The following is a 16,520-nucleotide window of genomic DNA, read 5'->3' as shown; positions in this document are numbered from 1 at the left end:
GTGAGGTGGCATTTCAATTATTATAGTTAAGTTATGAGAAGCCTAGAATAAACTATTAATTTTTTGTTTCATGTTATTGCTTTTGTGCATTACTCTAAATAATCATTTACATTTATCTCAGCATCATTTGTATTTTGTTGCTAACATTACAGAATGGTGTTGTTTATCCAGTGTTTTAATATCTATTCATGGCATGTGGTAAAAAAAATACTACAACCATTGTTACATATACTTCTACAGAAAATACATCAAATGCACCTTCATAGCGTTATTGAAAAGCTTCCCCACACTGCGGAAGCTGCCATTTTTTTGACGATTATTTTCCAGCCAGTTGAAGGAGTCATTGAGGTGGTTTTCATCTATAAAGATGTAAGGTCGCGCCTTGTTGAAGGATTTTGCTACAAATGCAGTCAGCCTGTGGGGAATAATATGAAGATTCATTGCCACTTCTGGATAGTTAGGAAACACACAATGCATAATAAACAGTAACATGTTACAGAGATTTTCATCATGTGATCATGGTCAGTGTTTCTCCTACACGAGAGAGAGAGAGAGAGAGAGAGAGAGAGAGAGAGTGAGAGAAAGAGAGAGAGAGATTACATAATTCCTTCTACTACTATTAATAATAATAATATAAAAATGACTACCCTTACTACTAATACTGTACATTATAATAAAAAGCAAATCCAGAAGTGCTGATTCTTGGTGTACAGTATGAAAACGTCACAAGGAGAGATATAAAGCCAAGTGCAGAATTAAAGCAAGCTATGCCTAAAATGGAGGGTATTTAATATGCATAGGCGCAACTAGGTAAAAAAAAACATGAAATACAAGACCCATGAGCTAACTCCTGAGCTACGGTGCCTCAATAATCTTTTTCTAAAAAAAAAAAGAAAAAAAGAGCTACAGGCCATTGTATTGTATATTATGCTATTGGCTACTTCCTCATTGTGTCACAGTGAGGATTCCTTATAGTCTGAATCAGTCCACCGGATAACCGCACAGTATACATACTGTAGTGTGTTTGGAATAGAGATGTGCACCGGAAATTTTTCGGGTTTTGTGTTTTGGTTTTGGATTCGGTTCCTCGGCTGTGTTTTGGATTCGGCCGCGTTTTGGCAAAACCTCCTTGAAAATTTTTTGGGCGGATTCGGGTGGTTTTTTTTAAAAAAAAACCCTCAAAAACAGCTTAAATCATAGAATTTGGGGGTAATTTTGATCCTATAGTATTATTAACCTCAATAACCACAATTTCCACTCATTTCCAGTCTATTCTGAACACCTCACAATACTATTTTTAGTCCTAAAATTTGCACCGAGGTCGCTGGATGACTAAGCTAAGCGACCCAAGAGGGCGGCACAAACACCTGGCCCATTTAGGAGTGGCACTGCAGTGGCAGACAGGATGGCACTTAAAAAAATTGGCCCCAAACAGCACATGATGCAGAGAAAAGAGAAAAAGAGGTGCACTGTGGTCGCTGGACGGCTAAGCTAAGCGACACAAACACCTCAATATAACAGGAATTATTCGTTCTAATCAATGGTATTATTGGTCCAAATCACTGGAAGAAAATGACAAAATCACTGGAATTATTCATTCTAATCAATAGTATTATTGGTCCAAATCACTGGAAGAAAATGACAAATCACTGGAATTATGTGGCAAGATCACTGTAATTAATAATTATAAATCACTGATATTAATTGGTAAAATCTCGCTATCGCCTGCCTAGTGAAGTGGAATCTAGATGGGATTTTGTACCGGGGACACAATAACTTCATCAATTGTCTAAATCCCACTGCACTAATGGTGGAAAACGGGCACACGTCTAACAGCGCACTGATTATACTGATCACTGATTATACTGATCACTGATGATACTACGGAGAACTGACACTGAGCAGCGAGAACAGCACTGGACTATTGTACTGTAGTATACTGGTCACCACAATGCAGCACTAACCCTGAGCACAGATATTAAGCACTGATCAGGATACTAGAAGTGACACAGAGCTGCAAGATTCAGCAATGGCCTACTGTACTGTACTACTATATACTGGTGGTCACCACAATGCTGCACACTGAGCACAGATATTACCAGGTGTATCTCACACATCGCTCAGTACAGATTACAGGATGTATAATCACCAGGTGTATAACACGTCACACAGTACAGTATACAGTATGCAGCTCTGGAGGGATCAGTATTTGGCAGGAAGGCGAGGCCTGGTCCTGGCAGCAGAGTGACAGATGGCCGTATAATAGCAGCCAGCTCCAAATCTGGCAGTGTGTGGAGAGGGAGAGGGTGAGGGAAGGGAACGAGCGCTGGAGTGTCTGAGCGGAGGGCTTGGAAGTTCAGGGGGAGTGAGGCGGGAGGTGCTCTACCATAGCAGCGCACAGTGGTGATGACGGAGTCTGACAAAGGATGGAGGAGGAGGATTGGGGCAACTGGCCGCAGGGGAGCACTGTGCCGCAGCCATCACCTGCAGGGGGAGTGGAGGGAAACACTTCCTATCTGCCCCAGATAAGTGACTTCTGATCAGAGCAATTGAGGGTCGGAGTTTTTCTGAAAGGTGGAAAGGAAGGGGTTCTTTTTCATGTAGACTGGAAGGACTACAACAAACTTGGAGTGACTACACTTTTCACCCTAGTTCGGCAGCCCTGCTGCCCTTTAATACACAGATGAATGAAGACTCCATTTGGAAAGGCGGCTGCTCAGCGATCAAGAGCTGATACAGCACATGCAGGTGTTTCTGCAAATATGATGAAGAAAAGAACATCTAATAAGAAACATCGAAACAATATGGGACCAAGTAAACCAATCTCCCAGCCAAGGCGAAATATTGTAGGCTGTAGAATACAGCATGGGTGGAAAGAGGGCGGTGGGCCAATAACCCAGTGGAAAAAAACAGTTCTGGATCAAGTACCAGTGAATCCCTCCCTCTATCTTATAAAGTATGATGGATTTGATTGTGTCTATGGACTTGAGCTTCACAAGGATGAAAGGGTGTCTGCTCTTGAAGTTCTACCAGACAGAGTTGCCTCATCCCGAATCAGCGATGCCCATTTGGCTGACACAATGATTGGTAAAGCAGTGGAGTATATGTTTGAAACAGAGGATGGTTCCAAGGATGAGTGGCGAGGGATGGTATTAGCACGAGCACCTATTATGAACACATGGTTTTATTATTATATAACCTATGAAAAGGACCCAGTCTTATATATGTATCAACTTTTAGATGACTATAAAGAAGGAGATCTTCGGATCATGCCAGACTCAAATGATTCCCCTCCAGCTGAAAGAGAACCAGGAAAGGTTGTGGACAGCCTCGTGGGCAAGCAAGTGGAATATGCCAAAGAGGCTCAAAAGGACTGGCATGGTTATTCATCAACTTGAAGGTAAACCATCTGTGCACTTCATTAAGTTTGATGACGATTTCCATAATTATGTCTACGATTTGGTGAAGACATCCTAAATGGGATTCTGTACTTAATTTTTTTTTTTTTTTGCCAAACGTAATCTAATGTAAACATTTGTAGAAAGTCGCTGCTTTCTGATTACAGAAATGCTCAGATATTCCTGCAAATCCACAATCCCTTCCCAGAGGAAAAAGAAATTGAGATACCGTTGTTTGAGAACATTTGTTCTCTTTCCCTTAAAAGGAACAAACCACTTTCCAAAAAGAGTGACGTTTTTGGGATTATGGAGACATAATGTTTTTGAATATAAATCCTAAAGCAGGTGGTGTATTAGAGCAAGAGTGCAAGAGACCAGCCATGCAGTTTCTGAAATATTATGACAAAATGTTACTCTATTTCATAAGCACTCTTTCCTAACTCTGCTAAGTACTGTTTGGTATATTGTATATGGCTTCCATGAGGTAGTTGTCCATTATTTCAGCTTCCATTTACCTTTTTGAAAGCGGTAGAAGTTATCGATTCTTTTTTCCCCTACTTTTAATTTTCTCCTGCATAGCCCAGTAAAATGTTGCAATGTTAAGTATTGACTTGTGCCTTCTGGGGGTCCACTTCTTCAACAAACCCAGCCAAATCTCATCCTAACCCTCTGTTTCACGTTCTCTATGTACCCTATCTGTGTCACCCATGTCTGTCTACCCCTCCCCTTTAGATTGTAAACTCTCACGAGCAGGGCCCTCTTCCCCCATGTGCTTATCCTTTGTCTTACTTTAATAATCCTGATACTTATTCCAGTGTCATCTGCTGATGTAACTATGTTTATTTACCCTGTACTTGTCCTATACTGTCATCAACTGTAAAGTTGCTGTTTTCCTGTTTGATTATTTATGTACTATGTAATTGGGCACTGCGGAACCCTTGTGGCACCATATAAATAAAGGATAATAATAATAATATAAGGTGTATAATCCCCAGGTGTATCTCACAAATCGCTCAGTACGGTATATAGGGTGTATAATCCCCAGGTGTATCTCACACATCACACAGTACAGTATATAGGGTGAATAATCCCCAGGTGTATCTCACACATCGCTCAGTACAGATTACAGGATGTATAATCACCAGGTGTATAACACACGTCGCACAGTACAGTATACAGGGTGTATAATGAATTACCAGGTGTATCACACACATCGTACAGTACAGTATATAGGGTGTATAATCCCCAGGTGTATCTCACACATCACTCAGTACAGTATATAGGGTGTATAATCCCAAGGTGTATCTCACACATCGCTCAGTACAGTATACAGGGTGTATAATCACCAGGTGTATCACAAACGTTGAACAGTACAGTATACAGGGTGTATAATCCCCAGGTGTATCTCACACATCGCTCAGTACAGATTACAGGATGTATAATCACCAGGTGTATAACACACGTTGCACAGTACAGTATACAGGGTGTATAATGAATTACCAGGTGTATCACACACATCGTACAGTACAGTATATAGGGTGTATAATCCCCAGGTGTATCTCACACATCACTCAGTACAGTATATAGGGTGTATAATCACCAGGTGTATCACACACATCGCTCAGTACAGATTACAGGATGTATAAAATCACCAGGTGTATAACACACGTCGCACAGTACAGTATACATACTGGTCACAACAATGCAGCAGATATTGAGCACTGATCAGGATACTAGAAGTGACACAGAGCTGAAAGATACAGCAATGGCCTACTGTACTGTACTATATGTATACTGCTGGTCACCAAAATGCTGCACTGTCCTACTATATACTGCTCACAATAATGCAGCACAGAGATAGTATACTTGACACAGAGCTGCAAGATACAGCAATGGCCTACTGTACTGTACTATATGTATATCGCTGGTCACCAAAATGCTGCACTATCCTACTATATACTGCTCACAATAATGCAGCACAGAGATAGTATACTTGACACAGAGCTGCAGCTCACAATAATCAAGCACAGAGATAGTATACTTGACACAGAGCTGCAAGATACAGCAATGGCCTACTGTACTGTACTATATGTATACTGCTGGTCACCAAAATGCTGCACTGTCCTACTATATACTGCTCACAATAATGCAGCACAGATATGGATAGTATACTTGACACAGAGCTGCAAGATACAGCAATGGCCTACTGTACTGTACTATATGTATACTGCTGGTCACCAAAATGCTGCACTATCCTTCTATATACTGCTCACAATAATGCAGCACAGAGATAGTATACTTGACACAGATCTGCAAGATACAGCAATGGCCTACTGTACTGTACTACTATAATTATATACTGGTGGTTCCCAGTCCCCACAATGCAGCACACTGAGCACAGATATTTGCAGCACACTGAGCACAGATATTTGCAGCACACTGAGCACAGATTACGGAGCTTTTCAGGGAGAGAACGCAGCCACGTCCTCTCCGTTCAATCTCCAATGCACGAGTGAAAATGGCGGCGACGCGCGGCTCTTCATATAGAATACGAATCTCGTGAGAATCCGACAGCGGGATGATGACGTTCGGGCGCGTACGGGTTAACCGAGCAAGGCGGAAAGATCCGAGACTGCCTCGGAACCGTGTAAAATAGGTGAAGTTCCGGGGGGTTCGGATCTCGGAGGACCGAACCCGCTCATCTCTAGTTTGGAATAGCCCTAGAGCGATCATTTGGTATTTACTAGGGGAGGCCTGATATTTTGGCCAGGTATCCTCTGATGCTTCTGCAGAGCAGCCAAGGACAGGCTGACACAATGGTAAGTGACCATGATGCAGGTTTTCCTCTGATAGTACCATCAGTTCTAGTCCATAGCCTAGTTCTGAGAGCAGGAAAGTTTTGTTCCTCCAGCCTCGCCACTACCAGCCTGGGACATATGCACTAGCGCTAGGTTTCATTTTGGGAGTGATCAATGCCATTTTGTTATTTAATGTTAGACAAGATCTGATAGTCATCTACATAAACAGGAATCGGGCACCGGTAGGAAACAGCAACAATATATGTACCTCCACTGACACTCCCTCACCAAGTCAGACTTTCTCCCAATCTCACCAACTACAAACCTTCACTCAGAACTCACGTTTTCATCACAGCCTATTACCCACTTCCTGACCTGTGACTCTTCTCTCCTCCCTGTGCTCTGCGTCTCCCCATTTCACCCCCCAACTGTTCTCCCCTCCCCGTAGCATATAAGCTCTCACGGGCATGGCCGCCCTCTCTCGCGTCCTTCTCCAGCACTATCCTTGCTTCCAGTGCTCCTTGTCCAATGCAACGACTCTGTCCTTGTGTACAGCACCTGCCTTTCTGCTGATCGCACTTTCCCTCCAATGATTTAGCTTCCCATACCTGTCAAGAAACAATGAGTCCCAAACCCTCGTTATCTAATCTGCGTCTTACCAAGTTTGTCCGTCTTATTGCCCCGTATTGTCCAGTGATGTGTCCATCAACACTTACTGTACCACCGATCTGTCATGTTTTACTGTTAATTTGTATATGACCTTTACGGGGTTAGGTATGCTTGACTGGCGTTAAGGAGACCGGCGGTCAGTATACCTCCGCTAGGATCCCAGCAGCAAATAGCCGGCGGTAGGAGGGGTGGTGAAGGTAGTAAGCCACCACGCTGCGGGCTTAGTGGCGACCTGTGGTTGCCCCAGGTTCTGTTTCTACTCTATGGGTGTCGTGGATACCCACGAGTGAGAGTAGTCCCTGTTGGTCTTGACTGTGCTCATTGCCCTCTCACGTTTCATTAACAGAACTGACTCCTTCAGGAGACATTGTAAATATATTTTTTATTAGATTTATTTATTGTGTTATAACTAAAAAGTGTATCTTAATTGATATACAAGTAGTGAGTAATGAAATGACTCTAATAGAGAGCGCTCTCTATTAGAGTCCTTTCATTACTCGCTACTTGTATATTGGGGGTAATTCCAAGTTGATCGCAGCAGGAAATTTTTTAGCAGTTGGGCAAAACCATGTGCACTGCAGGTGTGGCAGATATAACATGTGCAGAGAGAGTTAGATTTGGGTGGGTTATTTTATTTCTGTGCAGGGTAAATACTGGCTGCTTTATTTTTACACTGCAAATTAGATTGCAGATTGAACACACCACACCCAAATCTAACTCTCTCTGCACATGTTATATCTGCCTCCCCTGCAGTGCACATGGTTTTGCCCAGTTGCTAACAGAATTCCTGCTGCGATCAACTTGGAATTACCCCCATTGTATATGTGATTTGCTATATCATCATTCGGGATCAGCTTTTCAGGCACTACAAATGTGGAGGTCTTAATTAAGTAATTTTTTTATCCTTTTGCGCCTGATATTTTGTGGTATACTGTACCTGTATCTTAATTAGCCTGCCCCTTATAGTAGTACTAGAAAGTTCTATGAAGGAGCACCGATGAGATAAGCCAGAACTGGGATTGCATCATACTTACCGACATTGCAGGGTGTGGCCAAGCTAATTGCATCATTAGGCCCTGCCCACTCACAGGGAAAACTACGCGATTGGGCAATATTTGCATAGGGACAAATCTAAAATGACGCTATTAACATATAATCACATCATTAGGCTCCACCCTCTCTGCCAAGTCCGCGATTTCACCGTATTTTTCTCCCCATTCAGCCCACTTCACTAGGATGTGGGCAGAATGCGGGAGGGGTGGTCTCTCTTCCGGGGCTGCAGCGGACTAGCCGAGAAACCGGGTGTTTCCTGCAGAATCCGGGAGAGTAGGTAAGTATGGATTGTATGGTGACATAGATGATAGCTCTCAATAAATATATATAGAGGATAAGCCTATAGAGGGTTACAAGAAGACATAACAAAGCAACATATAAAAAGACCAGCTGCTGAGACAGACAAATAAATATTCCCCTTTGCAGCGTGCTGCACTACCTTGCAGCGCCATGTAAAGTATTTTGTAATGAGTTTTTTGGGATTGGGCCACGTCCCCTCAGCACCCTGGCCCCATGGATTTCTCACTGCCCTACCAACAACGTTACTCAGCAAGATGTAACCATAAACCATGAGATTCATTAATTCATGCAGCCCTTTCCTGTAATCCTAAATTCCTGCATACTCTGTGTCCTTTAATAAAGTATGCCAGGAAAAAACATCAGATGCTGTATAGTGAACAGTTTGAGACGTAACAGAAGAAAAGTATATTGACCATTGCTTAAATGTACCACTAGAAAAAAAAAAAGATTGTTCCATTTAACGATTTCTGTCAAATTAACCAGATTTTTTTTTGCATTAAGAAGGAGTCTAGTGACTGGATAGGAATGGAGAGGGTTAAACATCTGAGGCTGGGGATGGCCTTGTGGTATCAGGTGATATACTATCCAACAGGGATACAGGGATGGAAGGGGTTAGATTTATCATAAGGATTAGAATATAACACGTGTAAGATGGGCCCCTCTCAGCTTTGGGCCCCATAGCAGCTGCACTCCCTGCACCTATGGTAGTTACGCCCTTGGGTGGTCATTCCGAGTTGATCGCTAGCTGCTTTCGTTCGCTGTGCAGCGTTGAGGCAAAAAAATGGCACTTCTGCGCATGCGTATGCGGCGCAATGCGCACACGCGAAGTAATATAACAACGAACGATGTAGTTTCACATAGAGATGAGCGGGTTCGGTTCCTCGGAATCCGAACCCGCCCGAACTTCAGCTTTTTTTACACGGATCCGAGCGACTCGGATCTTCCCGCCTTGCTCGGTTAACCCGAGCGCGCCCGAACGTCATCATGACGCTGTCGGATTCTCGCGAGGCTCGGATTCTATCGCGAGACTCGGATTCTATATAAGGAGCCGCGCGTCGCCGCCATTTTCACATGTGCATTGAGATTGATAGGGAGAGGACGTGGCTGGCGTCCTCTCCATTTAGATTATAAGAGAGAGAGATTTACTGGAGCTTAGGACTAGGAGGAGTACTGTAGAAGTGTAGAGAGTGCAGAGAGTTTACTAGTGAGTGACCACCAGACAGTGCAGTTTATTTAATATATCCGTTCTCTGCCTGAAAAAAGCGATACACACAGTGACTCAGTCACATACCATATCTGTGTGCACTGCTCAGGCTCAGCCCAGTGTGCTGCATCATCTATATATATTATATATCTGTCTGACTGCTCAGCTCACACAGCTTATAATTGTGGGGGAGACTGGGGAGCACTGCAGTGCCAGTTATAGGTTATAGCAGGAGCCAGGAGTACATAATATTATATAGTGAGTGACCACCAGACAGTGCAGTTTATTTAATATATCCGTTCTCTGCCTGAAAAAAGCGATACACACAGTGACTCAGTCACATACCATATCTGTGTGCACTGCTCAGGCTCAGCCCAGTGTGCTGCATCATCTATATATATTATATATCTGTCTGACTGCTCAGCTCACACAGCTTATAATTGTGGGGGAGACTGGGGAGCACTGCAGTGCCAGTTATAGGTTATAGCAGGAGCCAGGAGTACATAATATTATATTAAAATTAAACAGTGCACACTTTTGCTGCAGGAGTGCCACTGCCAGTGTGACTGACCAGTGACCTGACCACACTGACCACCAGTATAGTTAGTAGTATACTTATATTGTGATTGCCTGAAAAAGTTAAACACTCGTCGTGTGACTTCACTTGTGTATTGTTTTTTTTTTAATTCTATAAAAATAAAACTCATTCTGCTGACAGACAGTGTCCAGCAGGTCCGTCATTATATAATATATAATATATACCTGTCCGGCTGCAGTAGTGATATATATATATTTTTTATATCATTTATCATCCAGTCGCAGCAGACACAGTACGGTAGTTCACGGCTGTGGCTACCTCTGTGTCTGCACTCGGCAGGCAGTCCGTCCATAATTGTATACCACCTAACCGTGGTTTTTTTTTCTTCTTTATACATACATACATACTACTACGACATCTCTTTATCAACCAGTCTATATTAGCAGCAGACACAGTACAGTACGGTAGTTCACGGCTGTGGCTACCTCTGTGTCTGCACTCGGCAGGCAGTCCGTCCATAATTGTATACCACCTAACCGTGGTTTTTTTTTCTTTCTTCTTTATACATACATAGTTACATAGACATCTCTTTATCAACCAGTCTATATTAGCAGCAGACACAGTACAGTACGGTAGTTCACGGCTGTGGCTACCTCTGTGTCTGCACTCGGCAGGCAGTCCGTCCATAATTGTATACCACCTAACCGTGGTTTTTTTTTCTTTCTTCTTTATACATACATAGTTACATAGACATCTCTTTATCAACCAGTCTATATTAGCAGCAGACACAGTACAGTACGGTAGTTCACGGCTGTGGCTACCTCTGTGTCTGCACTCGGCAGGCAGTCCGTCCATAATTGTATACCACCTAACCGTGGTTTTTTTTTCTTTCTTCTTTATACATACATAGTTACATAGACATCTCTTTATCAACCAGTCTATATTAGCAGCAGACACAGTACAGTACGGTAGTTCACGGCTGTGGCTACCTCTGTGTCTGCACTCGGCAGGCAGTCCGTCCATAATTGTATACCACCTAACCGTGGTTTTTTTTTCTTTCTTCTTTATACATACATACTACTACGACATCTCTTTATCAACCAGTCTATATTATTAGCAGCAGACACAGTACAGTACGGTAGTTCACGGCTGTGGCTACCTCTGTGTCTGCACTCGGCAGGCAGTCCGTCCATAATTGTATACCACCTAACCGTGGTTTTTTTTTCTTTCTTCTTTATACAAACATAGTTACATAGACATCTCTTTATCAACCAGTCTATATTAGCAGCAGACACAGTACAGTACGGTAGTTCATGGCTGTGGCTACCTCTGTGTCTGCACTCGGCAGGCAGTCCATAATTGTATACTAGTATCCATCTCCATTGTTTACCTGAGGTGCCTTTTAGTTGTGCCTATTAAAATATGGAGAACAAAAATGTTGAGGTTCCAAAATTAGGGAAAGATCAAGATCCACTTCCACCTCGTGCTGAAGCTGCTGCCACTAGTCATGGCCGAGACGATGAAATGCCAGCAACGTCGTCTGCCAAGGCCGATGCCCAATGTCATAGTACAGAGCATGTCAAATCCAAAACACCAAATATCAGAAAAAAAAGGACTCCAAAACCTAAAATAAAATTGTCGGAGGAGAAGCGTAAACTTGCCAATATGCCATTTACCACACGGAGTGGCAAGGAACGGCTGAGGCCCTGGCCTATGTTCATGGCTAGTGGTTCAGCTTCACATGAGGATGGAAGCACTCAGCCTCTCGCTAGAAAAATGAAAAGACTCAAGCTGGCAAAAGCAGCACAGCAAAGAACTGTGCATTCTTCGAAATCCCAAATCCACAAGGAGAGTCCAATTGTGTCGGTTGCGATGCCTGACCTTCCCAACACTGGACGTGAAGAGCATGCGCCTTCCACCATTTGCACGCCCCCTGCAAGTGCTGGAAGGAGCACCCGCAGTCCAGTTCCTGATAGTCAGATTGAAGATGTCAGTGTTGAAGTACACCAGGATGAGGAGGATATGGGTGTTGCTGGCGCTGGGGAGGAAATTGACCAGGAGGATTCTGATGGTGAGGTGGTTTGTTTAAGTCAGGCACCCGGGGAGACACCTGTTGTCCGTGGGAGGAATATGGCCATTGACATGCCAGGTGAAAATACCAAAAAAATCAGCTCTTCGGTGTGGAGGTATTTCACCAGAAATGCGGACAACAGGTGTCAAGCCGTGTGTTCCCTTTGTCAAGCTGTAATAAGTAGGGGTAAGGACGTTAACCACCTCGGAACATCCTCCCTTATACGTCACCTGCAGCGCATTCATAATAAGTCAGTGACAAGTTCAAAAACTTTGGGTGACAGCGGAAGCAGTCCACTGACCAGTAAATCCCTTCCTCTTGTAACCAAGCTCACGCAAACCACCCCACCAACTCCCTCAGTGTCAATTTCCTCCTTCCCCAGGAATGCCAATAGTCCTGCAGGCCATGTCACTGGCAATTCTGACGAGTCCTCTCCTGCCTGGGATTCCTCCGATGCATCCTTGCGTGTAACGCCTACTGCTGCTGGCGCTGCTGTTGTTGCCGCTGGGAGTCGATGGTCATCCCAGAGGGGAAGTCGTAAGCCCACTTGTACTACTTCCAGTAAGCAATTGACTGTTCAACAGTCCTTTGCGAGGAAGATGAAATATCACTGCAGTCATCCTACTGCAAAGCGGATAACTGAGGCCTTGGCATCCTGGGTGGTGAGAAACGTGGTTCCGGTATCCATCATTACTGCAGAGCCAACTAGAGACTTGTTGGAGGTACTGTGTCCCCGGTACCAAATACCATCTAGGTTCCATTTCTCTAGGCAGGCGATACCGAAAATGTACACAGACCTCAGAAAAAGAGTCACCAGTGTCCTAAAAAATGCAGCTGTACCCAATGTCCACTTAACCACGGACATGTGGACAAGTGGAGCAGGGCAGGGTCAGGACTATATGACTGTGACAGCCCACTGGGTAGATGTATGGACTCCCGCCGCAAGAACAGCAGCGGCGGCACCAGTAGCAGCATCTCGCAAACGCCAACTCTTTCCTAGGCAGGCTACGCTTTGTATCACCGGTTTCCAGAATACGCACACAGCTGAAAACCTCTTACGGCAACTGAGGAAGATCATCGCGGAATGGCTTACCCCAATTGGACTCTCCTGTGGATTTGTGGCATCGGACAACGCCAGCAATATTGTGTGTGCATTAAATATGGGCAAATTCCAGCACGTCCCATGTTTTGCACATACCTTGAATTTGGTGGTGCAGAATTTTTTAAAAAACGACAGGGGCATGCAAGAGATGCTGTCGGTGGCCAGAAGAATTGCGGGACACTTTCGGCGTACAGGCACCACGTACAGAAGACTGGAGCACCACCAAAAACTACTGAACCTGCCCTGCCATCATCTGAAGCAAGAAGTGGTAACGAGGTGGAATTCAACCCTCTATATGCTTCAGAGGTTGGAGGAGCAGCAAAAGGCCATTCAAGCCTATACAATTGAGCACGATATAGTAGGTGGAATGCACCTGTCTCAAGCGCAGTGGAGAATGATTTCAACGTTGTGCAAGGTTCTGATGCCCTTTGAACTTGCCACACGTGAAGTCAGTTCAGACACTGCCAGCCTGAGTCAGGTCATTCCCCTCATCAGGCTTTTGCAGAAGAAGCTGGAGACATTGAAGGAGGAGCTAACACGGAGCGATTCCGCTAGGCATGTGGGACTTGTGGATGGAGCCCTTAATTCGCTTAACAAAGATTCACGGGTGGTCAATCTGTTGAAATCAGAGCACTACATTTTGGCCACCGTGCTCGATCCTAGATTTAAAGCCTACCTTGGATCTCTCTCTCCGGCAGACACAAGTCTGCTGGGGTTGAAAGACCTGCTGGTGACAAAATTGTCAAGTCAAGCGGAACGCGACCTGTCAACATCTCCTCCTTCACATTCTCCCGCAACTGGGGGTGCGAGGAAAAGGCTCAGAATTCCGAGCCCACCCGCTGGCGGTGATGCAGGGCAGTCTGGAGCGACTGCTGATGCTGATATCTGGTCCGGACTGAAGGACCTGACAACGATTACGGACATGTCGTCTACTGTCACTGCATATGATTCTCTCAACATTGATAGAATGGTGGAGGATTATATGAGTGACCGCATCCAAGTAGGCACGTCACACAGTCCGTACTTATACTGGCAGGAAAAAGAGGCAATTTGGAGGCCCTTGCACAAACTGGCTTTATTCTACCTAAGTTGCCCTCCCACAAGTGTGTACTCCGAAAGAGTGTTTAGTGCCGCCGCTCACCTTGTCAGCAATCGGCGTACGAGGTTACATCCAGAAAATGTGGAGAAGATGATGTTCATTAAAATGAATTATAATCAATTCCTCCGCGGAGACATTGACCAGCAGCAATTGCCTCCACAAAGTACACAGGGAGCTGAGATGGTGGATTCCAGTGGGGACGAATTGATAATCTGTGAGGAGGGGGATGTACACGGTGATATATCGGAGGGTGATGATGAGGTGGACATCTTGCCTCTGTAGAGCCAGTTTGTGCAAGGAGAGATTAATTGCTTCTTTTTTGGGGGGGGTCCAAACCAACCCGTCATATCAGTCACAGTCGTGTGGCAGACCCTGTCACTGAAATGATGGGTTGGTTAAAGTGTGCATGTCCTGTTTTGTTTATACAACATAAGGGTGGGTGGGAGGGCCCAAGGACAATTCCATCTTGCACCTCTTTTTTCTTTTCTTTTTCTTTGCATCATGTGCTGATTGGGGAGGGTTTTTTGGAAGGGACATCCTGCGTGACACTGCAGTGCCACTCCTAAATGGGCCCGGTGTTTGTGTCGGCCACTAGGGTCGCTAATCTTACTCACACAGTCAGCTACCTCATTGCGCCTCTTTTTTTCTTTGCGTCATGTGCTGTTTGGGGAGGGTTTTTTGGAAGGGACATCCTGCGTGACACTGCAGTGCCACTCCTAGATGGGCCCGGTGTTTGTGTCGGCCACTAGGGTCGCTAATCTTACTCACACAGCTACCTCATTGCGCCTCTTTTTTTCTTTGCGTCATGTGCTGTTTGGGGAGGGTTTTTTGGAAGGGACATCCTGCGTGACACTGCAGTGCCACTCCTAGATGGGCCCGGTGTTTGTGTCGGCCACTAGGGTCGCTAATCTTACTCACACAGCTACCTCATTGCGCCTCTTTTTTTCTTTGCGTCATGTGCTGTTTGGGGAGGGTTTTTTGGAAGGGCCATCCTGCGTGACACTGCAGTGCCACTCCTAGATGGGCCCGGTGTTTGTGTCGGCCACTAGGGTCGCTAATCTTACTCACACAGCTACCTCATTGCGCCTCTTTTTTTCTTTGCGTCATGTGCTGTTTGGGGAGGGTTTTTTGGAAGGGACATCCTGCGTGACACTGCAGTGCCACTCCTAGATGGGCCCGGTGTTTGTGTCAGCCACTAGGGTCGCTTATCTTACTCACACAGCGACCTCGGTGCAAATTTTAGGACTAAAAATAATATTGTGAGGTGTGAGGTATTCAGAATAGACTGAAAATGAGTGTAAATTATGGTTTTTGAGGTTAATAATACTTTGGGATCAAAATGACCCCCAAATTCTATGATTTAAGCTGTTTTTTAGTGTTTTTTGAAAAAAACACCCGAATCCAAAACACACCCGAATCCGACAAAAAAAATTCGGTGAGGTTTTGCCAAAACGCGTTCGAACCCAAAACACGGCCGCGGAACCGAACCCAAAACCAAAACACAAAACCCGAAAAATTTCAGGCGCTCATCTCTAGTTTCACACAAGGTCTACTGAAGCTTTTCAATCGCACTGCTGGCCACAGAGTGATTGACATGAAGTGGGCGTTCTGGGAGTGTTCGTAAAAACGCAGGCGTGCCAGGAAAAATACAGGCGTGGCTGGGCGAACGCAGGGCGTGTTTGTGACATCAAAACAGGAACTGAACAGCCTGAAGTCATCGCAAGCGCTGAGTAGGTATTGAGCTACTCTAAAACTGCACAAAAAAATTATGCTGCCACTGTGCGATCCTTTCGTTCGCACTTCTGCTAAGCTAAAATACACTCCCAGTGGGAGGCGGCATAGCGTGTGCACGGCTGCTAAAAACAGCTAGCGAGCGAGCAACTCGGAATGACCACCTTGGTTTCAGGTGGAGTCAGCCTCTTTTACCTTCGTCTTCCTGCCCTGCTTCCATGTTTTTGTTGCAGGGGGTAGCTTTCTTGTGTTAACTGTTTTGGCGGGAAAGAATGGCAGGTTACCTGTGTAGATTGATTATTGAATATATAGATTGTTTATTGATTGATTCATAGTTGTTTGGCGCGCTCACCTTCGTTGACTGTGCATAACGGCTGCACCACCTAAACAGGGGTAGCGACATCACCCAGATTGGTGGGTAGTCAAGGTAGAAGGTTAAGTGGATTCCTTTTGTTTGTTAGTTTGTTTGATGAGGATGATGATGATGTTTTTGCGGATTGGGGAAACAGTATAGCCGTTCTTTCTTTGTCACCATTATCTAATCCCTTTCTTGACAG

The 16,520-nt window shown here is 44.7% G+C and overlaps 1 protein-coding gene across 1 annotated transcript in view; it reads right to left on the bottom strand.

Moving 5' to 3' along the window:
- Nucleotides 1-16,520, bottom strand: part of LOC135056672 (alpha-2-macroglobulin-like) — a 258,698-nt gene that overhangs the window by 48,492 nt on the left and 193,686 nt on the right. Inside the window, exon 26 of the mRNA XM_063962122.1 lies at nt 259-415. Coding sequence (XP_063818192.1) covers nt 259-415 — 157 coding nt within the window. The remainder of the gene's footprint in view (nt 1-258; nt 416-16,520) is intronic.

This window comes from Pseudophryne corroboree, chromosome 3, assembly GCF_028390025.1.
Source record: "Pseudophryne corroboree isolate aPseCor3 chromosome 3, aPseCor3.hap2, whole genome shotgun sequence".
Lineage (NCBI taxonomy): Eukaryota > Metazoa > Chordata > Amphibia > Anura > Myobatrachidae > Pseudophryne > Pseudophryne corroboree.
The sequence above is the reverse complement of the archived record's forward strand: the minus strand, read 5'-3'. Positions and strand labels throughout refer to the sequence as shown.